The sequence below is a fragment of the Taudactylus pleione genome, unplaced genomic scaffold, assembly GCF_031769625.1.
Source record: "Taudactylus pleione unplaced genomic scaffold, aTauple2 ptg000574l, whole genome shotgun sequence".
NCBI classification, from domain to species: Eukaryota; Metazoa; Chordata; class Amphibia; order Anura; family Myobatrachidae; genus Taudactylus; species Taudactylus pleione.
Window position 1 is genome coordinate 763,937 of NW_028284976.1, and position 27,781 is coordinate 791,717.

Below are 27,781 nucleotides of genomic sequence, written 5' to 3' on the forward strand. Positions count from 1 at the left end.
CCTGTGTCTCTATCACCACCTTTCCCCCTCTTTCCATCTCTACCTTGTCTCACTCTCTTTCTGTCTTTGCCCTATCTCACTCTCATTGTCACCCATCTTTTCAGGATGTAGCCAGAAGACTGGTCCTGGAATACAAACAGCAAGTGACATGCTGACGCCGGAATCCCGACAGCCGGGATGCCAAACATAAGTATACCAAGGCTGGTTAGGACTTAGCCACAGGGGGGAGGGTTAGGTTTAGCCATCACGGTGGGGGGGGGGCTAGGGTTATGGTTAGGCTAGGAGTGGGGGAGGTTAGGATTAGGTACCCCCGGGAGTGGGTTAAGCACCACTGGGGGGTTAGGTTTAGGCACCAAGGGGAGAGGGTTAGGTTAGGGGCTAACACGGAGAGTTAGGGTTAGGGTGTGGTGGGGGATAGGTTAGTGTTATGTTGTAGGGGTACAAGGGGGGAGGGTTACTATACTTACTCTACCCTTGTCGGGATCCTGAGGTTCGCGATGCCATTGTCACTATATTGGCAGCAGGCATCCCGACTGCCGGGATTTCTAACCCATTTCCTCTTTTCTTTATTCCCCTCTTTTCTCTTCACCTACTTTTCTCCCCCCCACCCCTTTCCTCTCTCAGTCATTTTTCTCTCTCCCTCTTTTCTCTTGCTCACCTTCTTTTTTCTCTATCTCTCAGTTTACTTTCTAGGGGTTTGCTGATTAGCAAGGGGAGACACAGTGGATGGGATCTCAAATTGCCAGACTAAGAGCATGAATGCATCAGTTCTACAATCTTAAAAAAAAAAGAAGGTATTTCCAAGCAACGGAAACCTTGCAAGGTAGACATTCACGTGCTATAGATGTGAACGTACGTGCTTCACCTGCCATGCTGCAGTGGCAAAATAGCACATGTTGGCTAAATCATTCTGTATTAGGTAAGTTAGTTGTGAAGGTTATTGCATGGGCTAGCTAAACTGGTCCAAGTGGTTTAAATGTGCAGCATGCTGTTGGTCATTAATGTCAGTGGGAGCCATCAGCAGGGGGATGGTAATCACGGGGTGCATGTGTGTGCCATTGTCTTGCTCTTACTGTGCATGTCATAGACAGACAGGGTATCAGGATTTGCACAGTAGATGTAGATATCACTGAATCCATTGCCTGCACGCCTATTCCAATTAGATTATCACAAGCAGAAAGCACAATATTTTTTGGTGTTTGGGGCTGGTGTGTGAATAATTATATACTTTATATTACTCTGTAATGTGACTCTAATCACATTTTAATCTACATCATATCCTTTATCAGTGTACATTAATACTGAGCAGTTGTTCTTTAAAACAAAAAAAAAATAAGGACTTGCCAAAATAGTTCAAGTATTTCAATCATTTACAGATGCTGGGTGTGGTCATGCTGTTGAGTTATATTTTTAAGTTGTATCTTGCAGATTGCAGCTACTGTACAGTTGAGGAGAAACTACTCGTTAACTGCATCGATATGGACACAAAAGGGAAAGTAAGAAATGCTTTACAATATTTTGGGACATATTAAATAAGAAATGTGCACATTTAGAAAGTAGTATTAGCAAAAAACATGTTTTGTAGAGAAGTTGCTGTGAGGAAAAAACATCATTAGGATAAGTACTGACAGACTGCAAGAGATAATCGGAAGCTGGTGGTGACTGTGCTCAGTATAAATGTATATTTTGGGGCTGATTAAGAGTTGGGAGCACAGCAAAATAAAAGCAAAGAGCGTTGCACCTGGGCAAAATCATGTTAAACTGCAAGTGGGGCAGATTTAAAATGTGCAGGGAGATTTCGATTTCAGAGAGGTGTGTAAAAACTGAAATATAAATTGCAGTGTAAAAATTAAAGCTGTCCAGTATTTGTTGTCTCTATGCAAAAGCAGCCAGTACGGTATTTTTCCTGCATCCAAACATAAATAAATAAATGTACTTGCATTTGCAACATGGTTAGACTGGGTGAAAACTTAAAGCCCTCATACATCTGTGACGGATTGCAGCGATGTTGCGATCCTGCAATCTGGCATCGCAGGGCCAGTGAAATACAACATGTTGGATTTCACAGATATGCCGACCACTATCAAAATAGGATTGTGATTGGCAAATCGGTGAAATTTAACATGCTAGATTTCACCAATCCTGCGACGGATCGCGGAACATTGATAACCGCTGGTCAGCATTTTTGAATGACGGATCTGCATTTCCAATTTCATCACAGGATCGCGCAAATCCGCCGGCAGATGTATGTGGGTCTTTACTCAGGGGGTGATTTAGAGGAGGAGGCAAGTAAAGCTTGTAGCACCAGTGCCCAATGTTTTACTTCTGTGCATGCATCCTAGACACAATGTGAATGTGTCCTAATGGTTACCATTTGGAGATGCACATGTGTAGATCCACAGATTGGAATTGCATAGTAATCCTAAATATAGTGACTAAAGTCTCATTGTTCCATTGTAGCTTCAGGCTATGGCAAGAAATTGTACCACTTATTGTCTATCTTCTTATTGCCTATCTATGGGCCTGAGTCATTACGGATCGCTATTGCGATAACAGCTGCGATTATGCACGCAGATTCACTGCAAAAATATGCTAATGTTTGCAATCGCATTGCTATCGCAGCCCAACATAAGGACGCCCACTTCTACTTACTCACATCTGTATACCTTGCAAGTCTGCAAAACCATCGGTAACATCAAGTACAACAGGTCTGACCTTACTCAGAATTTGCTAACCTCATCGCACGCAGTGAAAGCTCAAGCTGTGTATGCCATTGCAGTGGCTAATTTATGCACGTCCCTGTAACAGCATTCAAACGCACTGACACGCCTGCGTTTCCCCAACCACCCCCTCTGTCAACACCCACAAATGGTCAGTTCCCGTCAATCACTCTGCAATGGGTCTGCGTAGTCACTGCGACTTTTGTCCAGGAATGATGATGTTTGCCCATGAAAGATGACGTTTTGCCTCTTTCTGAGTCCCGTTTTTTGGAGGGCAAAAATCCGAACCTGGCTTGCAAAACCAGACTAATCCGAGCCTGCACATCCCTAGTGCAAACTAGCAAAGTAGTTTTGTTACATCCAGTTGTTTTATTTGTGCAACTAAAGCTGTGTACACACGGTATGATAAAACTGGAAGATTTTAATTATAATGATACCGTTCGTATTGTTATCATTGAAATCATTCAGTTTTTGGCCCCTTCCAACCCACCAACGACCTGCGATGTGCGGGCATGTATGGATGATAACGATATCAACCATCGTTCCTGCATCCAAGTCAACCGGGTCGATATAGACCAGGTTACTATAGGGACCTGCGATTGTTGATCGCAGGTCGCTATAGTCGTTGGGGAGTTGGTGGTGTGATGGGTGATCGATATTGATTATCCAGCACTCTGGGCAGGTGCAGGACAATCAGTCAGTGATATCGTTATCGCTGACTGATCATCCCGTGTGTACGGGCCATAAGATGCACATTTTGATTGAAAATGACACATTGCGCTGCTTAGTCACCCGGATCCTGGCGTGCCAAGAGGAGCTGTTTGACATGGATGAAGTCACAATATACTGTATATAGTGGCAGGATTGGGGTAAGGGTGCTGGTTTCTGGGGTATACAGCAGCCAAGTAGTAGTACAACAGTCCAGGGCCTTGGTACAAGTACCCACAAATAGTTACATTAGCAGTACAAAAGTATACAAAACATAAAGGTACATCCTGACCTGTTCAGCTCTAACTACCCCTCTCTCAGAGTGGAATAACCTAACTTCCCTCTTACAAAACAGAAGTCTTTAGCACAGCACTTACATTCTGTAGTCACAGTTTCTCTCAACAGGCCTCTTATCTGGTTCCTAGGCAGTGAAAGACTGACTACAGAGACTGATATATCCATTATCAACCTGTCACAGATATATGCTCTGTATTATTTTTATGACATACGTAAGTATAATGATTATATTTTTCTAGATAATAAAATGCAGGGCAGCAGTATCGTGGGAGCCACATAAACCCTTCAGCATTGAAGAGATAGAAGTTGCTCCTCCAAAGGCTCATGAAGTTCGCATAAAGGTAATATACTATTTTAAAATTGACGTCTCAATAGTCAGTCATTATATAAAAGGAGCTTCACAACATACATAGTACTTATGGTCACTATACACCCCATTTATTTCAGTGAAACAGTTAATTTTCAATATTTACTTTGCAACATATTTTGACTTCACATGAATACGGATTTATCAACATCATCATCGATTTGGCACCACAGATTCTATAATGCTTGACATAGCTGTAATGGTAATAAAAACTCGGATCAGTCCCTGCCTCATTAAAGGCATATACACACATACACATATTTTCATGTTTGTCAGAAGTCCATCAAACTTTCAGTGTCACCGTTAGAGATGCATTTTGCAATGTCCTAGTCATGCTGCACCCATGGCCCTGCACCCTGCCATAGTGCCACTGATTTTAGTATGTTGGCTGGTTGATACGGCTCTCAGATCCTTGGAGATCTTTCCCGGAGGCTAAGATGGGACCATGGAAGTGTTTGAAAATACCTACACATGTGAAACCAGCTAACCTGTCTGTACTAAGATCTCCGAAACTTTACAATAGGATCTCATCTAGCAGTTAGAGCTAGGTGATTGATCTGTGAATCCACACCTATGCATACCAGTCAGCTTTGAACATTTGAACATGACTTGCTTATTGACTACTCTTCTGTCTGCTCCTTGGATGAACTACTTTGTACTGACCTGGGGGTATATTTACTAATGTTTGGTTTTATTCTTAGTGTTATTTGACATTCGATTTTCATTAGATTTGCATTCGATTTTGCATTTGGAGACTAAAGGCAAAACAGAATGTCAAATCGAACATTTAACCAAATCCCACTCAAAATCGAACTTCGGAAAAATATCAGTACTTTTACATAGAGAAACATACAAATCCCACATTTACTAATATTTGATTTGAAAGAAACACCAAATTAAACTTCAAATCCCCAAAATAATAGACCTGCTGCATGCTTTAGATTTTAGCATGATCAGGTTTGATTGACACAGATGCATGCACGGATCAGTGATATCCGTGCATGCATCTGTGTGTAAAAAGATTCTAAAGTCATAAAATAAAATAAAAATTATGTCAAAACCAGAAGATGTAAAATCAAAACCAGCCTGGACTTTTCAGAGCCAGTCCTGGTTGTGTAAATTTAGGGTTCTCCTGTATTTATCACAACCAGCACTGGGCTTTGGGCCAGTCCTGGTCCTGGAAATACAGGGGAAGAAATGTGTAGGGGGTCCCGTGTATTTTCCATAACCAGCACCGGACTCTTTCTAGTGGGGGTGTAATGCCATAGTCAGGGGAACCCTTTTACTAGGTCCCCCGACCAAAGCATTATGCCTGACTGCTAGTCAGCCCAGGCTGGGGATCCCTGGAGGGGTGGCGACTCCCAATAAAGTGGTCCCCGTCTCCAGGGCACCCCAGGCCTGGCTGGTGGGTACCGGGTTGATAGTGTAAAGTGTGTATATAAAAAAGATATAATAACATTGTCTTTGACAGTTGAACTACAGGTCCCAGCAAGCCTCCTGCGGATGTTGGTACTTGGAGAATCACAAGTACCAGCATGCGGGGGAATTAAGGGCCCACTGGTACCTCTAGTTCACTTGTAAAAATTTTTTTTAAATAAAAACAACACAAAGTATAAGTTTATTATACACATACACACTTACACATACTCACCTACAATACCTGGACAGGTGCTCTTGTCCAAATAGGCATCCAGCGTCTTCTTAAAACAAAAAAAGAGAAGACATAACCACAAACTTAATACTGTCCTCTAAGGATGATACTTCCCGAATGACAGGTCAGTCATGGCATTTCTCTTAGAAATGCTTGGGCTGAGCGTGCAGTGGCCGAGAGAGGTGAGCCTCCGCCTTTTTCAGCCAATGAACAGTTCCCACCATTGACTTCAAAAAATTTTTTTTATGACTTTAGAAGCTTTTAACACATGATTCATGCACGAATCTCACTGATCTGTGCATGCATCTGTGTCAATCACACACTGACCATGCTAAACCTAATAATAATACTGCTATATTGCATCAAAGAGGTTCTTAGCATAATAATGGCCATATTTATGGGCCTGATAATTATAACCATCACTTGTAATCTCGCACTAGTGTGATGCCGTGGGGCGGTTCTGCTGAGTTGGCCTGGGGGGTCCCGTGCCCTGTATCTGTTCCATAGGAGTGTTAGGGACTTGCCTGATAGAGGTCACCTGAATGCGGTCGGCAGGCCCATAATTATGGCCATTATTATGCTAAGAACCTCTTTGATGCAATATAGCAGTATTATTATTAGGTTTAGCATGGTTAGAGTGTGCACTTGTGTTTTTTTCTCTTTTTCTGCTTGCAGCACTACTAGGGGTAAATTTACTAAAGTGAGAGTTTTTAGAAGTGAGTTTGAGAAGAGATGTTGCCCATAGCAACCAATTAGATTCTACTTGACATTTCACTAGCACCTTCTAGAAGATAATAGCTAGAATCTGATTGGTTGTCATGGGCAACATCTCTTCTAAAACTCACTTCTAAAAACTCTCACTTTAGTAAATGTATCCCCTAGTCTCAGCAGGTAGCACCTTACATTGTGCTTAGGGTGTGCAATCTAGCTAAAATTTAAAGCATGCAGCAGGTCTATTTCTTTGGGGATTTGAAATTTGTTCTTGAGTGGGATTTGTACATTAACATGCATATCACTGTTCAAATTCGAACTAAATCGAATTCGATTTAGAAAGGGCTTCTAAAATCAAATTTTAGTAAATGCGGGATTTGATGAGGGATTTCTACATTCGATTTCATTTGATTTGAGGTAAATCGAACATCAACTTGAATGCAAAATCAAACTTTGATAAATAAACAAATAGGTTTGAAACTTGCCTATACTTTGCTTAACTCACTAAATACCCTTTACTGTGTTCCAAACCTTGGACTTGTTTTTGGATTATTCCTGTCATCATTTGTTTTCCTGTGTACCAGACTGTTGAGTTTACTATCAGACATCATTTCACCTTACTCTTTCCAGCTGATCACTTTGAAATCCTCACTGGCCAGAAAGCAACGTACTGTAGAACCGGCTAACATATGCAGATGTGGTGGGAGTTCTGTAGCGTCTTATAGTCAGGAGAGTCTCTAGCCCAAGTAAGCTTAGACTGGTCACAGGAATAGTAAAAGGTCTACTGGTTTTGTTCTATCAAGACTGGAGTCTTATACCGCACATCCACTATGCAACCCGGGGCAGACAGTATGATTACAACATTGTAATCGTACAGCCGTTCCTTTTCCCTTGCAGTGCCTACAATGAACGATTAGTCATTCAGTGTAGGCACCCTTCGTCATCCCTGAACATGGCCAATCTGTTGTTATCGGCAGATTGACAAGCATGCTCAGCCTATGATTGATGTTGGCAATGACCAGTGTGAGCGCGCATTGTTGGTCGTTTCCGACATTATTGTGCACAATTAATGAGCGATTACACGATTACGATGTCATGCAATCGCTCATTATTATCGGCATGTAGATGTGCACCATAAGAAAACTTCTGCTTGATAGAACAAAACCCATAAGCTGTACATTGCTTTCCGGTGAATGAGGATTTTAATAAACAGGTCAGGGAGACCCTTTACTACTGCTGTGATCTTTTTATTTTACATTTGGCTGGAGACTCTCCTGCATATGAGACACTAAATTGTCAGCTTGCTTGTACAGTTGGCTGGGTGCATGTTGCTCCCTTGTGAATGAAAGTTCAAACTGCTCGGCCAGTTACCTCTCATCTGCTCTAGCAGTGTGCACATCCTTTACTATCATCTCTCAGATTTTGGAACCTATAGCATACATCAGGGTGACCAGACAACACTTGTTTCTCACCTAATTATAGGATCACTTTACTTTTAGGATATTGCCCTTATCAGGTATCACTAGTCCAAAATATGTGGCTTATGCAAACATCTTTATGTTAGACTACCACTCCCTACAGGGACCTTCTTTATCCACATAGGAGTTACAATCTGTCTATTTTATAGCATGAAATTTGTTTTATTTATGATAGCATTTTACAAATTATATATTTATTTGCCTTTATTCATTTATTAATGTATATTTTTTTGGATATATATTAAGGGCCATATTCAATTAGCGACAATAATATCGCCGGTGATATAATCGTCCGATTTTGCCAAAAAAACAGGCAAAAACGGGTAGGTGCGATAAAAAAACTGATGAAAATAGGTGAAAAAGTCAGGACATGCAGGAAATTGCGCCTGTACCCCAAAAAATGGCTGACGTACATCAGAAATTAATTTAGAAGTGCACTATTGGTCGTAATAAAAGTATTTAGGGTACATAAATTTAGGGTACCTAATTGGAGATAATTTGCATATTTGAAGAAATGTTAAAACAAATTATAGCAAGCAATTTTTTTCCAGTAGATTACAGTTCCACATAAATTAGGGATACGTTAAACTAGTTGCAATTATATTTTCGTGTTGTAAAAACACACTTTTAAAAACTGTTAAAAAAAATGCCTGTTGCAACCACATGCAATGTTGAAAACACTTGACGCAAACCCATTTTCATAAATTATTTTTTTTTCACCCAAAATTTAACCGGTTGTTTTTCACCAAATTACCCAAATTATGATAAACGTTTGGCTTAATTTATCATTAGAAGGTGTGTGTAAAAAAGGATTCTGAAAGAAACTCCCAAATTTTTAAGCAAAAATATGCATTTTAATTTCTTTTCACCTGGTCTGAGATGGTGAAAACTTTTCGCCTGTTTCTCACTATTTGATTATCATGGGTGCGATAATTTCCTGCAAAATTACGGGTGCCAAAACATATTATCTCGGGTGCGATAATTTGATGTGAAACTGCACTTATCGCACCTAATTGAACCTGTCGCTTAATGTTAATTGTTGGAAGAAGCCTACTAGTTGTCTGATTCAAAGCTGAAAATATATATACATTTTTATTATATGTATTTTGTATCAGTGCAGTGCAAACATTTTTCTAATGGGTTATCTTTGTACCTCTGGATTCCTGGCACAAGTCCCTCAACTTATAGCCAGGGGCACCGAGAGGGGGGGGAGGGTACAAATTACCCTGGCTCGGGCTTCCTGAGGGGCCCGGCGGGGGCCCGGGTCTGATGCCGCCCCCCCCTCCCTCACAGCAGCCCAGCACGCAGCAGTCTCCTATGCCTGTGGGGGGGAGCGATCACAGTGATCGCGCCCTCCCTGGCTTTGCACCGGGCTGAGTGGGCTCAGAGCGTCCCCTTGCCAGCGCGCAGTGCCACTTTGCGGTACTGAAAAAAAAACAAAAACACATTTTTTAAAAGGGGGTGTGGCCATGCCTCCTGCGATTAGGCCACGCCCCCTGTTACCGGGCCCACCGCGGCTCTTGGCGGGCCTGCTTATAGCAGCTAATAAAAGCACAATAGTTGATTTTACTCTTTCAGCACCTGAGCACAGTGGGAAGTGATTCACACAAACTTGTTTTTATTTAGTTCTTGGACCAAATGGTTGCATCACATCATCAGATTGGATTTACCTTTTATACTGGACAAAATTTAACAAGTCCCATTCAAATGTTGAAGGAAATTGGCAATCTTTTTTGGTCTCTAAATCCTACAAGTTCTACTCAAGTGGTTTTAAAACAAGTCAGTTGGCCCCAAATACTGTAATTATAACTTTTGCAAGCTTGTTAACAGTAGACAACATAACAAGTTACTTCTTGCACAGTAGCGGCTCCAGACACAGGCAAGCCGGTCTGTCGCCCGTAGCACCATTGTATTCGGCGGGTGCAGGAAACGCCCATCCTACCTCCTGGCGGTAGAGTGAATATGTTAGCTCAGGGGGAGGGAGCGGAGGAGGGAAGGGGTGACAACACAGGTTGGCGCTGGGCGCAGTAAAGCCTAGCGCCGCCTTTGTTGTTGCAGTATGGTACACATTTTCCTGTCTCTGACAATATTTTGAAATTCTTTATTAATAGATATTATTTTCTGGAATATGTCGTTCAGATGACCATTACGCAGAAGGAGCAATAATAGAACAGAAGTTTCCTGTGATTTTAGGTCATGAAGCAGCAGGTATAATAGAAAGTGTTGGTGATGGAGTAACTACAGTCAAACCAGGTAAGCACAGCAATTGTAATGTAGATAAGTCATTGAACAGAGTGCCTGATTCAGAGATGGACGCTAATGCAATTTTAATGCATATCGAGCAATTGTTTGGCGTTGCGCATGTGTATGCACCGCACCACGTGTGCTGCGGTCTCATTGTGATTACGCATGCACAGAGGAATCCATCGCTAAGTGAGTGGCAGACTAAGGGCTGCCAAGAGCCGCGCCCGGCCTGAGTGACAGGAGGCGTGGCCTAATCACAGGAAGTGTGGCCACGCCCCTTAGGGAAAAAAACAGAGAAAAAACATTTTGGCAGCTGTGCGCTGGGAGGGTGGCGCTGTGAGCCCCGCAGCCCGGTGCACAACCAATGGGATACGCGATCAGCGTGATCGCTTCCCCCATAGGCATAGGAGACTGCTCTCCCCAACTGCAGTCCACCACACAGCAGCGTGTGCTGGGCTGCAGTGATGTAAAAGGGAGGGGGGGCAGTAATTTGTATTCGCTCACCCCCCCCTCTCGACGCCCCTGGACAGACTGTCAGCGTTTGGGGGTGGTAATGGGGATTGGTCACAAAAACACAGGCGTGTCCATTTAAACGCTGTTACATGGGCGTGCATAAATTAGCCACTGCTATTGCATATGCAGCTCTGCATGTCAGAAGAGCACCCAAGGCTGTGGCAGGTCAGACCTGACACAAGGGTAAGATGGCTACCGATGTGCTTCGATGTTACTAATGTTTACGTAGGTTTGTGTCATCGCACGCAGGTGAGAAGGCAGCAGTGGGCGTGTTTATGCTCAGGTGATCTTTGTAGACATTAGCATATTTTCACAGCTGCATTGCGTACGGAAATGCAGTTGCGATTGCATTAGCGTTTGTCTGTGAATCAGGCCCAGAATCTCACCACACATTAGGGCTGATTCTGAGTTGGAAGCAAAGCAAAAAGCAGCAAGTAACTTCGCACCTTGGTAAAACCTTGCTGCACTGCAGGTGGGGCTACTGTAGATGTAAAATGTACAGAGAGATTTAGATTTGGGAGGAGTATATCCAAACTCAAATTGCAGTGTAAGAGTAAAGCTGTCCAGCATTTGTGGGCTAGCCAGTATTTACCCTGCATGAAAAGCACATAGATGTATTTTTTACTCTTGCATTGCTCCCACCTTATATTCAGCCCCATTGTCTGGGCATCTTAATTCTGAAGCATAACACATGAGAATAAGAGCAAGAAGAATCATGAAAACATATATTTTACTGTTATTGTCTGTTTTCACTATGTATACAATCAACCTTTAATTTAAATCTAGCATTTAGAAGTGTTCAGAGCATAATCATCAGTTCCAAAGCTGCAGTTGTTTTGTGTATGTGGAGAATTTACACTTGACAAGAATCATGTTTCAAAGATACTGTGTAACCCAAAGTAATTTGCATCTCTAAGCGATGTACGAAGCTTGCATCTGCCTGGCCTTATTTGAAGGGGCGCCGCAATGTTTTTAGGTTGGGGAGACCAAGATATAATTTAATTATGGCATGTCTAAATCGCTGAATGGTTTTCTGATTTGGCCTCTTCATGCGGAGTATATTTACTAAAGTGCAAGTCGTGGTGTTGTCCATATCAACCAATCAGATTCTAGCTATTATCTTCTAGAAGGTACTAGATAAATGATAAGTAGAATTTGAGTGGTTGCTATGGGCAATACCTCCACTTCTATAAACTTGCACTTTCTCTCCCAGGGGTATATTTACTAAAGTGCGAGTTTTTAGAAGTGGAGGTGTTGTCTATAGCAATCAGATTCTAGCTATTATCTTCTAAAACACAGGTTCTCAAACTTGTTCCTCAGGACCCCAAACAGTGCATGTTTTCCAGGTCTCCTTACAGAATCACAAGTGAAATAATTAGCGCCACCTGTGGATCTTTTAAAATGTGTCAGTGAGTAATGACTACACCTGTGCACCTGCCAGGAGACCTGGAAAATGTGAGCTGTGTGGGGTCCTGAGGACTGAGTTTGAGAACCACTTTTCTATAAGGTACTAGATAAATGATAAGTTGTTGCTATGGGCAACACCTCCACTTCTATAAACCTGCACTTTAGTAAATATACCCCCTAGTCTCCTCACTCACAGATACAACATCTAACAGCGCTACCATACCCCTCGTGGTAGCTCTCCTCTGCTCTGACTATGGTGTGGGTATGGCTTCCACAACCAGCAAGGTCCTCAAAGCACATGGGTGCTTAGCACAAAGTACCTGATGGGGGGACACATTTGGATAACAGGTGCAGTGTAATAAACAAATGTTGGGTGCAGACCATCTCATGATGAAAGAACAAGAAAACTTTATTTACACTTCTCCATCCATATCCTCCAGTACAGTAAGCATAATGTTACAAGCTCTACTTTGTCAACTTTCTTCAGCACAATACTTGCAGCAAATGGTAAATGCTGTATATATTGATGGGTGCAAAAGATTAGTTACATTTTCCACTCATATGACACATCAGTGAAATGGCAGCACATACCTGGTGTTGCTAGGCACAGTTATTCTACAGCATGTCAGTACATCAAATACATAATAGAGCATACAGGATACTACAGATTTGAAGTTTACTGCACTCTTTTCGGTCTATATATCAAGCAGAGAAAAGCGTGGAGAAGTGGACCAGTTGAGAACTTGCCCATACCAACCAATCATCTCCTACCTATTATTTTATAGACTGTAGTTGATAAATGCTACTTCAAAGCTAATTGGTTGCTAAGGGCAACTTCTCCACTGGTCCATTTCTCTATGCTTTTCATTGCTTGAAACTTAGATCCCTTTGTCTCAACACTAACAGAAGATTTTTAATGTGCAGCACATCCCATCACACCGGAACCCTCTCTCCTTCTAGTACTGGCATCCACCTTCATCAGGCCGACATAGTGACATCCCAAAATTCAAGGACTCTGCCACTATGACACATTCCACTATCTAACATGCTGGCAACATTCTGAAGACCTTTAACCCTTTCATTGCTGCGCTCTTCTACTTAAGTATATTATTACTTCAATAGGACTGCCCTCTAGCCATGCTGTCATTTTGAAATTACCCCCCCACCTTCATTAATGGGAAGATGGGTGTGGGGGGGGGGGGACTAGTAGGCCAAAGCAACCAATCAGCTTCTAACTGTCATTTTAAAGACTGTGCTAGATAAATGAAAGTTTGAAGCTGATTGGTTGGTTTGGGCATTTTCTCCACTTTTAGGCTTAATACATCTTCCCCTATGGGTACATACACACCTCAGGTGCAAAAAAACAGGGATCCAGCAATGCACAACATATGGAGGAACTCACCCTCTCACACACTGCTATCTCACCACAGTAGTTCTCTCACTGGTCTTCCACTGTGGTACCAGGAAGTACTCCCCCCTGAAATCTGCTTGCTGCAGGGTCTTCCCCTAACTCCATACAGACAGTCCTTGTCTCAAGCTGTAGTCTCATTATCTCTGAAGCATATAGATCCTCACCTTCTAAGATATTGTGGGTTTCCATTTCTATTACATGGGGATTGTTGATGGGGGCCCTATGTTACAGGGGGCTTTCCACTTTTCTCAAAGATGGTGGGGAACTTCAAAGGAGGGTCTTTTGCTTATTGGGTTTTGATAACTTCTCCACTGGTCCATTTCTCCATGCTTTTGACTGTTCGATACATTCATAAAGATTTGCAGTACAGAATTGTTACTTATCACTATAGATCACATCAGTTTAATGCGATCTATAGCTTAAATAAGAAGCGATACATGTACCCTTACCTGTTTTGTGAAGAGATCGTTGGATGTGGTCAGGTCTTCTCTTTTTTTTACATTTTGTTTTAATTTTTTTCTTCCCTTCTGGCAATGCACCTAGCAAGCAGACTGGGGGTACTGGGGCGTGGAGACACAGCGTGCTGACCAGCGGTGGAGCGAGCAGACCAGGGGTGGTGGGGCGTGGAGACACAGCATGCAGAGCAGAGGGGGAGAAACACAACGTGCAGACCAGATAGAGAGAGAGTCGCAGTGTGCAGATTGTAGGGGGGGGAGGCAGCAGGGTCTCAGCAGAGTGGGGTGACCCTGCACTGGGTCACCTCACAGAGTAGCAGTAGGGACAGTGAGGAGGCAGCAGCAGCCTTAAGTCACCCAGCACGGGGGACAGCGGACAGTGCGAGGGTGGTGTGGGGGGCAGCTGGCATTAGACATGAGTGGTTCCGCTCACCTCTAGTTAAGAGGTGGTGTCCTGGGATATGCATATGTTGGGTCACCTTACTACTGTAAATGGCAATGGGGGTAGGGCAGAGCAAGGAGGCACTTGCTAGGCAGCTGGCAGTCAGGAAGAGACAACCCACTTATGCATATGCCGGCATATGCATATGCCCTGGGCTCCTCTGATTGGCTGCTGTCACAGAAAGGAGAACCACAACAGAGGAGTGCCTGAAGGACAGGGAAGTATTCCACTTCCCTGTCCTTAACATAAGAACTAACAGATTACGCCGATGACTAATCTGTTCCAGCAAACGAAATGGAAAACAAAGGTTTCCGTTTCTTAGTGAATCGCACTCACCATACTAAAGTATGGTGATCCGATGTTTAAATAAAGCAGATGCACCAAGGGAGAAAGAATAACCTCTCTATGAATAGACGAAGGCAGTGATAAGCTATGTTTTCAGCTAAACCTGGATTTTCACTGCTACATAACTAGACCCTAATAACCCAAAAGTACCTAAAGTACTTTTACAGCATGTCAGGTATATTTACTAATGGGTCTATTTACTAAGATGCCATTTATCGCGATGAGAAGGGCCCTCCTGCTTCGTCTGTGAACGCTGCAAAGCAGGAGCTGGCTACGCAGATATTACCAATAATAGACCCGCTGAGGAGGGTGAACGATAAGTCACCCCCTCGGCGGTGTAAACAGCACAGTAAAGTTACAGTGTACTCACCATCACTAGGTCTTCATGGCCCGACTCGAGCAGCAGGAAGCAGAGAGGAGTTTTTTTTTTTTTCAACAAACTTTAATAGCAAACGGCCAAAGTAACACTGCTCAAGTCCTGCTTCTCCAGTGAGGAGAAGCAGATACCGGCAGCTCCAGGATGCGATATCAGCGCTGGAGAAGACGCCCGACGGTAAGTGCCCTCTCCCCTTAGTAATACCTGGGACACTTAGCGCTGCCATAGGTGTCTATGGCAGCGCTAAGTGCCCTAGGTACAGTGCGATATTGTAGCCTGCACTTAGCGCTGGCAGGTTACAGGTAGAGAAAATCCCTTAGTACATACTGAGAAGCAGTATGTACAGGGATTTTCTCTGTCTTTAGCGGTTTTTCCCCTTTTCTCCCCTTAGTAAATAGACCCCTAAGTCTTGGATGCAGATAAAGTGAAAGGAGCTAAAATACCAGCCAATCCGCTCCTAACTGTCATGTCACAGGCTGTATTTGAAAAATGATAGTTAGGAGCTGGTTGGTTAGTACTTTAACATTCTCCACTTTATTTCTCTCCAAGTTTTCATAAATCTCCCCTTAATGGTAGAAAATGAGGATAGAACTGGGATGGCACTTAGCCTTTAAAAAGGTGCTGGTTCTTGTGGGCAGGGCAATTAATGCTAGACAAGCTGGCAGATCTGATGGTCATATGGTTACCTTCGAACTGGCATATCTGCAATGGGTGCGGGTGCGTTGTGCCCTATTTCAATACACTTTGTGGCCACATCTCCAGATAAATGTTTCCAGAGATATGAACATGCACAGTAGAGAAGTAACTGAGAAAATGCTGCCAGCTTAATTTTCCCAGAGATCTGCATTTGTGCAGTAGGCTATGGCATGAGGGGGGCCATGCACAGAGATTCCACAGTTGGTTAAACCAAAGTTACAGTGTGACTTAAAGGTTTCAGAATCACAAACATTAATATTAGGACTGCAAGTCTGTGGATAATCATTAAATGAATATTACAATCATCATCAATATGCAACTATTTCTAGTGAATCTATACAAAAAAGTGTTCTATTTTCTATCACTGTTGTATTTTGTTAAATATTTGATGTGTTGAACCTATTGTAAAATGTAGTTTCTGTTTTGCTAGGAGACAAAGTAATCCCACTGCCTCTTCCTCAATGTGGAGAATGCAGAAGCTGTGTAGAACCGGAGAGTAATGTGTGTTACAAATCAGAGTTAGTATAATTTTCCATAGTACAGTATATAATATGTATTTGTTGCTCGAGGCATCGATCCCTTGGATTCAGTCATATATCCCACATTTTAGACTTTGAAAACACCTGAAAAAGGCCCCTAAGTTCTCAGGCTCTATTCCCAATGCCTAATAGCGACTATTGTTGGGTATGGCATCCGTTATTTGGAAAACTGAGAGCAAATATTTTTGTCTGTATATTAATGTTAACGCTTTGGAAGCCATTTTATTTAGGAATATTTTTTTTCTTTATTTTTTTTAATGTGTCACATAACAAAAGTGTACCTGTCACCTAAACTAAATTGCACATTAAGCAGATATATGAACACACAACATATAGGTAAATAGTTACTGTGCATTATAGTTGTAATGATCATCTGTTTACAATTATTTTAGTTATGTGTATTAATGAAAGTGTCAAAATAGCGGGCTCATGTAGAGTTGGTTATCCAACAAGGAAGAACAAAATGTGCTCTATTGTACTGAGATGTATACGGTATCTCCATTGCAGTACAGTATGGGTATGTTCCTAATCCAAGTTTCATCCTATGTAGAGAAGAAGCAGCTGTATATTCATATCTTTGGATATATTGTATATGTTACAGCTGCATCCATCAGGACTTACCTGGCTTTACCTGTTTAAAAAGAAACAGATTTACAAAACAGAAAAGAGCACCCAACCCATAAAAAAAGAAATAAAAAAAACACACTAGTGTTAAAAGTCTAGCCTGGTACAGTCAAAATCATAGGGAAGAAAAGCGTGCCACTACCTTCATTAGGCTATGCCAGTCAAGCAACCTAGCAAAGCAGCATGGGATCCCCTGCCATAAATGACTAGTTGATCATCACAGAACTGCATTTACAAGGGGCATCAGTCCCACAAAAAATGTCCCTCCACCCTGAAAAAGTAGCCTCATCATACTAGCACTGACACTGCTGCCCTCCGCTGCCTCCACCGCCGCCACCTTCATGCTGCTGACCCCGCCGGCACCCTACACTGAGCACACTGTCAGCACCCCATACTGAGGACATCGTCAGCATCCCCACAATGCCAACACTGCTGGCACCCCCACACTGAGAACACCACTAACAGTGCCAGTACATCCTCACTGCCGACAGAGCCAGCAACCCCACACTGAGGACTACGCTGGCACACCCGCTCTGAGGACACTTCCAGCACCCCCACACTGAGGACACAGCTCGCATTCCAACACTGCCAACACCACCAGCACGCCCTCACTGAGGACAGTTCTGGCACCCCTGCTCTGCCGACATCACCGGCTCCCTGCACTGAGGACACTTTTAGCACCCACACTACCCCACTGAGGACACTGCCAGCAGCCCCGCACTGCAGCCCCCCATACTGAGGACACGGTCAGCACCCCAGCACTACCAACACTGCTGGCTCTCCCACATTAAGGACACCACCGACATTCGCAGTGCTTGAGGTAGACCCTACCCTACCGCAAGAACTGTGAGTGCTTCAGTCATAAAAAAACACCAGGTGATGGGTACAATGATGCAGCCTTGCAATTATGGCTCGCTTACGCAGCCATTTAATGCCGTTTGATGCTCAGACACGCCTGCGTTCACAGCACCACTTCCCTGTTTACAAGCACCTTCCCCTGTCACCACCCACAAGCGGCACATTCTGACACTCAAAGTAGCGGGCCATCTGTACTTTCCAATCACTATGACTGGCTCGCGCATGCTCATATTGCCGCATACACATGCGCAGATGGGTGACAATCGCCCATAGCGTGCGAACACTGCCTAGCGAGCAAGGACACTGCTGGCATCCCCACTGCTGGCACCCCCATTCCCACACTGTATCCAACCCACATTGGATCCAACCTGCACTGTATCCAACCTACAGTACACTATATCCCGTACTGTATTCAACCTGCATTTTATCCGACCCACACAGCATCAGCCCACACTGTATCTGGCCTGTACTGTATCTGTCCCTCACTGTACCCGATCCACACTGTTTCTGACCCATAGGGATGGAACATTGTTTTTATGGTTGGGGACATTTTGGGGAAAGGCTGATTGATCTGGGCTTTACATGCGCACAAAGTGCCAGTCATCAGTGGACCAGCATCCCCAGGAGGGAAATACAGATTGGGCACTGAGAATAGGCATGTGCTGGGGGCATGTACACCTGTGTAGAGGGCATTCATGTCTGCTGTTACTATTTCCACATGGTTTAGGTTTTTATTGTTTGCTGCTTTGTTTAGGTTTTTTGTTTTAGTACTTGTTTTGAGCAAGGATATTCCACGCATGATTTTTAGTATTGTTTTCTATTGAACGTACTTGTGAATTAGTTTGATTGGTTATTGCTAATGCATTACTAATTTGCTAAACATTTGTAAACAGAAATAACTGCCGTGTGTTTGTGCCGTTGCTCTGTTGGTTGGTTGCTTAGTTTAGCCAACCAGCCATTGTTCTATGTTGGTGAACAATATTGTGAGCTGTGAGGTGGTCAAAATTGACTGGAAGTGACTGAAAATGAATATTATTGAGCTTAATAATACTGTAGGAACAAAGGAACAAAAAAGGCCCGAAACTATGTGATTTTAGCTTTTTTTTATAATTTTTTTGAAAAAATACAGGTCCAAAACCAAAACCAAAACACTCAAGTGCGGTTTTGGGAAAACCAAATCCAGATCCAAAACACGAAGGAGATACAGATCCAAACACATAGGTTTACATTCAGAATGTCAACATGGGCATTAGGTCAATAAGCAATATGTCGACTTCACAAATGTCAACTTGGTTAAAACTTTCATAATGTCGGATACAGTTTTCTGCATATATTAGCCTAACCTAAAATCTAACCCTAATAATTACTGTACACAAAAATTTTGGTCTACATTCTGGAGTCAACATGTTAAATGTGGATAATATGAACATGTCGACATTTAACGGCTTTATGTCCATTTTGACATTCTGACTGTCAACATTTTTATCAAATATATGTATGCTATATATGTATACAAAACAGAAAGAGAATTGTTGTCGGCGCTTACTACTACCACAATTTGTGGTACATACAGTAGCAAAGAAAAGATGACAATTTTGATCAAAAGATGTACATTGCAGAGCAATGTATAGGGTAACCCAATCTCTGCAAGTCCGTACAGTAGCATATATGCTCCACACAACACAGTGGCGTAACTTCATCCCAGTTGCCCGGAGGCAAGATAAGTGTTGGCGCCCCCCCCCAAAAAAACAAAAAAAACAAAATGCTACTGGGGAAAAAAAATAATAAATAAAATTCTCTCTCTCTCTCATCTGACTATGGCCTCCAATGTGAGCAATTTAGCGTCTCTATACTGTACACAAGCAACGTCATCAACACACCCATACTACGTTACATCTGCCTCTGCTTAGCCAACCCCCTGTAGCTGCCTAATAATATCAAAAAACAAATTTTTAGTATACTGCATGTGCCTGTACTGCAATGCTGCACTAAGCATGCACGGTGCAACTCAACCACATTCGCAGCCGAAAAACATTGTACAAGACAAACATAAACACATTGGCCCCCCACAGGAAATAAAACATATACATTAGCCCCCACAGAAAAAAAGAAACACATTGGCTATCACAGAAAACAATAAAACACATTGGCCCCCACAGAAAACAAATGCTTTGGCCCCCACAAGAAAAAAAATAAAACACGTTGGCCCCCACAGGAAAAAAACAAAAAAACAAACACATTGACCAAAACAGGAAATAAAAAAATCCCCCCCCAGGAAAATATAAAAGACATTAGCCCCCACAAAAAAAAAAATGAAACAAGAAAATTGGTCTTGATAGTGTGGATAACTTATGTACCTGGGTTGGGTGCTGTGTCTAGGGGGTCGAGGGGAGGTAGGGTAGGTAGTGTATGTCCCTAGCTATTGGGGTGGGGGTGTTGTAGGGTGGATAGTGTATGTAACCGGGGCTGGGGGTGTGGTGGTCAGAATACGTCTCTGGGGCCAGGGAGGGGAAGGGTACTGTATGTCACTGGGCTGGAGGGTACTGTATATATAGGGGGCCGGGGGTAGGATGGGTTACAGGTATGTTTTGTAGGTGGGGCTAGTGGCTAGGGTGGGCCAGGGGATAGGGTTGGTTAGCCAATTACCCCCCAAAAGAGCTAGCACTTGGTGCACAAGCTCCATACACTCCGAGGCCGCTGGGGGCAGGATAGGAGGAGTAGTGGGAAGCACTGCAGGGGGCAGGATAGGAGGAGTAGTGGGAAGCAGGGAGGCAGGATAGGAGGAGTAGTGGGAAGCACTGCAGAGGGCAGGATAGGAGGAGTAGTGGGAAGCACTGCAGGGGGTACAGGATGGCAGGAGTAGTGAGAAGCAGGGAGGCAGGATAGGAGGAGGATAGGAGGAGTAGTGGGAAGCACTGCAGGGGGCAGGATAGGAGGAGTAGTGGGAAGCACTGCAGGGGGTAGGATAGGAGCAGTAGTGGGAAGCACTGCAGGGGGCAGGATAGGAGGACTAGTGGGAAGCACTGCAGGTGGCAGGATAGGAGGAGTAGTGGGAAACAGGGGACAGAATGGCAGGAGTAGTGGGAAGCAGGGAGGCAGGATAGGAGGAGTAGTGGGAAGCACTGCAGAGGGTAGGATAGGAGGAGTAGTGGGAAGCACTGCAGGGGGCAGGATAGGAGGAGTAGTGGGAAGCAGGGAGGCAGGATAGGAGGAGTAGTGGGAAGCACTGCAGGGAGGCAGGTCAGGAGGAGTAGAGGGAAGCACTGCAGGGGGCAGGATAGGAGGAGTAGTGGGAAGCACTGCAGGGGGCAGGATAGGAGCAGTAGTGGGAAGCACTGCAGGGGGCAGGATAGGAGGAGTAGTGGGAAGCACTGCAGGGGGCAGGATAGGAGGAGTAGTGGGAAGCACTGCAGGGGGCAGGATAGGAGGAGTAGTGGGAAGCAGGGGACAGGATGGCAGGAGTAGTGGGAAGCAGGGAGGCAGGATAGGAGGAGTAGTGGGAAGCACTGCAGAGGGTAGGATAGGAGGAGTAGTGGGAAGCACTGCAGAGGGTAGGATAGGAGGAGTAATGGGCAGCACTGCAGGGGGCAGGATAGGAGGAGTAGTGGGAAGCACTGCAGGGGGCAGGATAGGAGGAGTAGTGGGAAGCACTGCAGGGGGCAGGATAGGAGCAGTAGTGGGAAGCACTGCAGGGGGCAGGATAGGAGGAGTAGTGGGAAGCACTGCAGGGGGCATGATAGGAGGAGTAGTGGGAAGCACTGCAGGGGGCAGGATAGGAGGAGTAGTGGGAAGCACTGCAGGGAGCAGGATAGGAGGAGTAATGGGAAGCACTGCAGGGAGCAGGATAGTAGTGGGAAGCAGGGGGCAGGAGTAGTAGTGAGAACGGACTCACCATGAAGAAGTCTTCTATGCAGATCTCGGGTCCTGGCCAGTGGTTCATTGCTCTCTTCCTGGGGAGAAGTGAGTGCAGGGCAGCAGCTGGGAAACTGCACTGACCACTGGGGACTGGTTAATGTGCTGAGTTCAGGGCAGCAGCAGGGAGACTGCACCGACGCTGCTGACACCACGTGCCACTGTCTCCCGGGTCCTGGCCACTCTTTACTCTCCACCACGGTCCAGACTTCGTGCCACTGCCAGCCTCAGGTGCACTGTCAGAGGCTCCTCAGACAGAAGGGGTAGGCACAGGGTGAGGTCGCTGGCGATCACATGATACGTGATGTCCATGGCCCGCTGAGACCACACAGTGTAGTGGAGCCGGAGGAGGAGCGCCTCTGATGCTGATTGGCGCTCAACTCATTGGCTCCTCTGGCTTTCTTTTTACAGTACTTAGAAGTGAACGAAGCCGGCGGTACTATAGGTGTAGGTGCGGTGGAACAGCCGGGACTCTGGAGACAATGGAGCCAGGTGCCCCCTTCAGGGCAGGCGCCCGGTGGCAACTGACTCCATTGTCTCCGGGAGTTCCGCCACTGACACAACAATAGATTGCAGTTAAGGTGCACTCACCTCTCAGATAAGCAGGTTACATCCAGACAATCAGCCTGATTCAGAGGTGGATGCTAATGCAGTCATGACTGCATCATCTTACACAGTGCTACTGCAACTTTATGCTAATGTAGCAGCAGATAGGAATCATACAGAGACACTCACTGGCTGCAACTTAAATCTGCCACTTTGTGTAATAAATCACATCCAGGGCCTTAGTAAGTATTGCAGGGCTCCAATAATTTTGAAGGGCATGGCCTAATGTAAGTAGATATGGCCATGCCCCGTAAAAATATATATTAAAATTAGAGATGTGCACCGACCCTCGTGTTTTGGTTTTGGATCTGGATCTCCCCTGGTTTTGGATCTGGATTGGTTTTGCCAAAACCTCACCTCCGTGTTTTGTTTTTCGTGTTTTGGTTTTGGATCTGGATTTTTTCTTAAAAAATGAAAAAAAAAACCAGCTAAAATCACATAAATGGGCCTTTTTTGTTCCTACAGCATTAATAACCTCAATAACATTTATTTCCACTCGTTTCCAGTCAATTTTGACCACCTCACAGCTCACAATATTGATTCTTTCATCTAGTCAAAGGGCCAAAGGTTGCATCCAGCTTGCTGGCTCAAAACTGATTGATATAATTATTAATAGAGTTGAGGATTGTGCAAAGACGATGGTTGGGATACCCTTGAGGATTGAAGAATTGATAGTTGATACTAGTTGGTGCAGCCCCTGGCTGTAAAATTGATAATAAATTAATTAAAAAACAATTCATTGGTGCACCCTCGGGCTGAATAATTAATAATAATTTAATTGAAAAAGTAAAAAAACAATTCATTGGGTGCAACCCCATGCTGAATAATTACTAAAAGAAATTCATTGGTGCAGCCCCTGGCTGTAAAATTGATAATAAATTAATTAAAAAACAATTCATTGGTGCAGCCCCGGGCTGAATAATTAATAATAATTTAATTGAAAAAGTAAAAAAACAATTAATTGGGTGCACCTCAGGACTGCCCTGTAACTGGTGTAACTGTCCCTCTCAGCCACCTACAGCTGGATCCAGCAGGTTCTGAGTCATGTGACCTGCTGCTGACTCACCACATACTACCTGCACAAGTACATATATTTATTTTTCCTATGTAAATACATGAAATTTAATACATATAGCAGGGTAATTATTCAGTCTTCAATAACATTTTCCAATCTCCCAATTCAGCTGTACTGGGGTGCCACACTTCTATCTCCTATCAGAATCCTCTCTCCTGGTAGGTCCAAGGATACTGTGCTGCCACTGAGCAGCAGCAGTCCCCTTCATTATTGGCCACCATTCACTAGGAGCGCCCCTTCGCACTGCATCATCACGTTGGTTGGTGACATCACCTGGTTGGCAGAGACCCCTGGGTGGCTTGTGATTGCCTGGCTGTCAGTGAGCCTCAGCAGGTTTAGAGGCCCCTCCTTTCCAGTGAGGGTACTGCGCAGAGCAACAGCGGGCAGCCATCCCACTCAGGATGATGCTGCGTGGGTGCAGCAGGAAGGAAGCTGTGGTGTGCACTATCCATCCTGGGAGCTGTGGCTGGCTGCAGTTTGTAGTAACAACACCCTGTGCTGTTTGTGTGCTGCTCTTTGTGCCTGTCTGGTGCAGGGGTGTCATCATCTCCTCTGCCTGCATGATTTGCAGGGGGAGGAAGGATCACTCCTACATCCTTACTGGATCTGCCCCCGCAGAGAATTTTTTTTCATGTTATTTTGTACCCCACTTTCTACAGCTTTCTATGTGACTTGTGAAAACTTGGACTAATCTTTGTTTTATTTGTAATACAGACCAATCTATTTATTTATATGTTTATATAGGGTTGAATACTTTTGAAGGCCACTATATATATACAAAACAGAAAGACAATTGTTGACATTTCTTATTAACACTGAAAATGTGTGTATTTAGGAAGTAAAAGCATGGGGATTTTTTAGGGCTGATTCAGACCCACTTGCAAGCGCACAGTGCTCGCAAGTGGGTCGATGTTTGCCCCCTGCGCATGCAGTCGCTCCAGGGCTCTCTACAAGAGAGGGCGGCTGTTGATGTTGATTGACAGCTCGCCCCGTTTTGTAGGCGGGGAGGGGGGGTGGTTAGGCAAACGCAGGTGCTCCCTTAGGAACGCCTGGCGTTTGTGGGCGGCCCCACTGACATCACTCGTAATGTCAGTAGTGGACTTACTGCTCTATTAGAGCAGAGAGTCCACTCGGCCTGGCGAGAGCTGAAACCCTACCACAGGGTCTCCTCGCAAGCCCGATGGTCGCGATAATCAAGACCATCTCCAGTCCGCTCACACAAGCTGTGGGTAGGCACCCAAAGCTTAGCGAGCTGGCAGGAGAAAAAAAAAAACAGCGAGCGTCTCTGAATCAGGCCCAATTTTATGCAAGTCCCCAAATTAGTATAAATGCTTCACACAGCACTAAATTGCATTTCAAGAGAAATAAGGTAACATGCAGATGAGGGCTGACTTCTGAGCCACATCCAATTAGACCTTATATAGCCATGAATGACAGCAGCCATGCATAGACTAAGTAAATCTTTGAAATAAAAACAAAAATATTCACACTCAATTTTCACCATGTTATACACAGTACAACTGTGTGACAATATTTATGCCATATATGAACTCAAAACAGAAAGACGGTAGGGGGTAAATTTACTAAAGTGAGAGTTTTTAGAAGTGAGTTTTAGAAGAGATGTTGCCCATAGCAACCAGTCATATTCTAGCTATTATCTTCTATAAGGTGCTAGTTAAATGTTAAGTAGAATCTCTTTTCAAACTCACTTCTAAAAACTCTCACTTTAGTAAATTTACCCCTAGGTGTTGACAATATCACTACCATGGAATGCAATGTTTGTGTGAATATAAAAGCATGGTTTTTTTTTGTTAATTTATTTATCAAAACATTTAAGCTTGCTGTGTAGTATCTATGGATCTCCTGTGTCTGGGATCTTGTCAGTGGTGTAATGAACATAATTACTGTGGACAAACTTGGCAGAAGAAGGAAGTATATTTTGTCCCCTTGATGAACTGATATATAAAAGCACAAATATTATCATTCTTTCATTCTGACAATTGGACCAAAGGGTAGTAGCACAAATAGAAATTTAATTGGACTCCCAATTTAATAATCTCCAAAAGTTAAGCTCAAACTGTCACCGGAGATCGCGGACCTTACCTGTCCGGGCGCTCTGGCGGGGTCCCTTCAGCGGGGTTGCTGGCTTCTGGAGGTAGCGCTGGTACATGTGACCTGTCAGGGAGGTAGGCAGGACAGCTGGCTGGTAGTTTGACTGGCAGTGCTCCAGCGCTGTTGACTACTGGGCACCGCCTTCTTGGATTTGGACATGTGACCTGGTTGAGCCAATCCAGTCACAGCATCTTCCTGGGAGTCCTAGCAACCAATCCTGCACCTTTCCATGGTACTTAAGAGCTGTCTGGAAGTCCTTTAGTTGCCAGTGCAACGTTATACACAGCGCAAGCTGTGTGCTAGTTCCTGTGCTCCCTTACCTCAATGCTTTGCTGCAGTTCTATCCATAGTCTGCCTTCCACCCAGCTCAGTCTCGGTTCCAGCCTTACCACCTCAGGTTCCAGTTACTGTGTGCACCGACCTGCTTGCCTACCCAGCTGGAGATCCTACCGTCCCCGAGGTTCAAGTGTCCCTTCCGGTTCCCAGTATCAGTGTCCGATATACCCAACATTTTCTTCAATATATTACAGTCTGAGTTTCCTATATCGTACTTCTTATTCATAAATAACACCCCCCTAAGGCCGGTTTCATTTCAGTACCAGCAAACCGTTCCCACTTCGGATTCAAGTTTAAATCAAGTTGTGACACAAACTAAACTATATTTTCATGGGGAAAACTTTGTAACCAAAAAAAAAAAAAAAAGATATACAAGAAGAGAAACACTGGGAACAATTACATATGGAAAAAGTGCCATTTTAGAAAATGGATGATTACAAGTCAGGTGACTGGATCCTCTTGTGGCATCCTTACAGTTGTAAAGCTGATCCGATTAACATGTCATAACTGGAATGTTAATCTTGTCATCATGCTGGCATTTGCATTCTGGGATTGACAGTGTCACTGTCGATATTATGACTGTTGATCACATGTTTACATCCTTCTTCCCCAATGCAGATCTGTGTAATATATGTTTAAAACAGAAAAGGTATCAATCCTTTACCCTTTAGCAAAGGTATACATGTCTGTTCAAATTGAATATCTCCACAAAAATTGTAAGAAAGAAATTCACAGCATCAAACCAGAAAATAAACACAATTGCACAACTGTCTAATAACACTTTCTTTCTTTAACAGTGTGGGCAAGAATGTTGGTTTGATGTCTGACAATACAAGCAGACTTACATGCAAGGGAAAGTTGCTTCATAATTTCGTCGGCATCAGCACCTTCAGTGAATACACTGTGGTGGATGAAATAACTGTGGTGAAAATACATGATGATGCTCCCCTGGATAAAGTCTGTGTGATTAGCTGTGGGTTTTCCACAGGATATGGATCTGCTGTTAATATGGCTAAGGTAAGTGCTGCACTGACTCAAAGGTAACATAACCAAATATCTAACGTATGTGAATATTTTATAGCCACTGTGAATGATATTTAAGTAGTATGCAAGTATTGAGCTTCATTTAGGGCATATGGGTTTGACAGAATGCTGCTTGATTGATGTCTTATATCTGCAAATTCTGTGACAACAGTTGCAATATCTAAACGTGGTGTTGTTTCAAAGTGGTAATATTGCAGGATGAGCAACCTTCAACACAAATTTAATATTATAGGCAAATTTGCCCTGCCACTGACTGTTGCACATATTGTGTTCATACCATATAACAAATTTGTTCCTAATGTTGAGGCATCTCTGGAACTTGAGGCTTTGGGCCACATTTACCATTGAGACATAATCCCTTTAGCACTCACTAAAGGGGTTACTGTAGGTATCAGTCTCTATGGGGTAAACCAGAGCCTTCATCTGGAGTTGCCGCTATTTCTCCCTCACTCTTGGAGAACACAGGACTATACATGAATAGAAAGTTAGGGATGGCAACATGCTTTTGGTCGAACAATGTATGAGATTGTGCATGTACTGGCATACATGGGTTGTTACATATGTGACAAAATGTTACATAAAGATTAACTGGATCTGGAAGTGCTTCATTTGTTATTGTAGTCTGTCACACTTCTCTTGTTGAAGTCAGAGGCCTCTACTGTATACATTTCTTTTTTCAGTGTTCCCTATTTTTGAAATATAAATAGTTTCCAATCAAGAGTCAATTTGGAAGACATTAGATTAGATTCTGCCCCATTGTTTGTCCTTCTTTCTTCCTTTCCCTTCCCTCCTGATACTGTGGTTATTGGTGGCCTACTTGGCAGAGAGAAGGGGTTTTTAGACTATGAACACAG

General features: G+C 43.8%; 1 protein-coding gene across 1 annotated transcript in view; it reads left to right on the plus strand.

Annotated features, from left to right (window-relative positions):
• The first annotated feature begins 1,478 nt into the window (after window positions 1–1,478).
• Window positions 1,479–27,781, plus strand: part of LOC148481544 (alcohol dehydrogenase 1-like) — a 127,824-nt gene continuing 101,521 nt past the window's right edge. Inside the window, exons 1-5 of the mRNA XM_088453270.1 lie at window positions 1,479–1,496; window positions 3,965–4,066; window positions 10,044–10,185; window positions 16,252–16,339; window positions 26,681–26,900. Of these exons, the coding sequence (XP_088309396.1) occupies window positions 1,479–1,496; window positions 3,965–4,066; window positions 10,044–10,185; window positions 16,252–16,339; window positions 26,681–26,900 (570 nt within the window). The remainder of the gene's footprint in view (window positions 1,497–3,964; window positions 4,067–10,043; window positions 10,186–16,251; window positions 16,340–26,680; window positions 26,901–27,781) is intronic.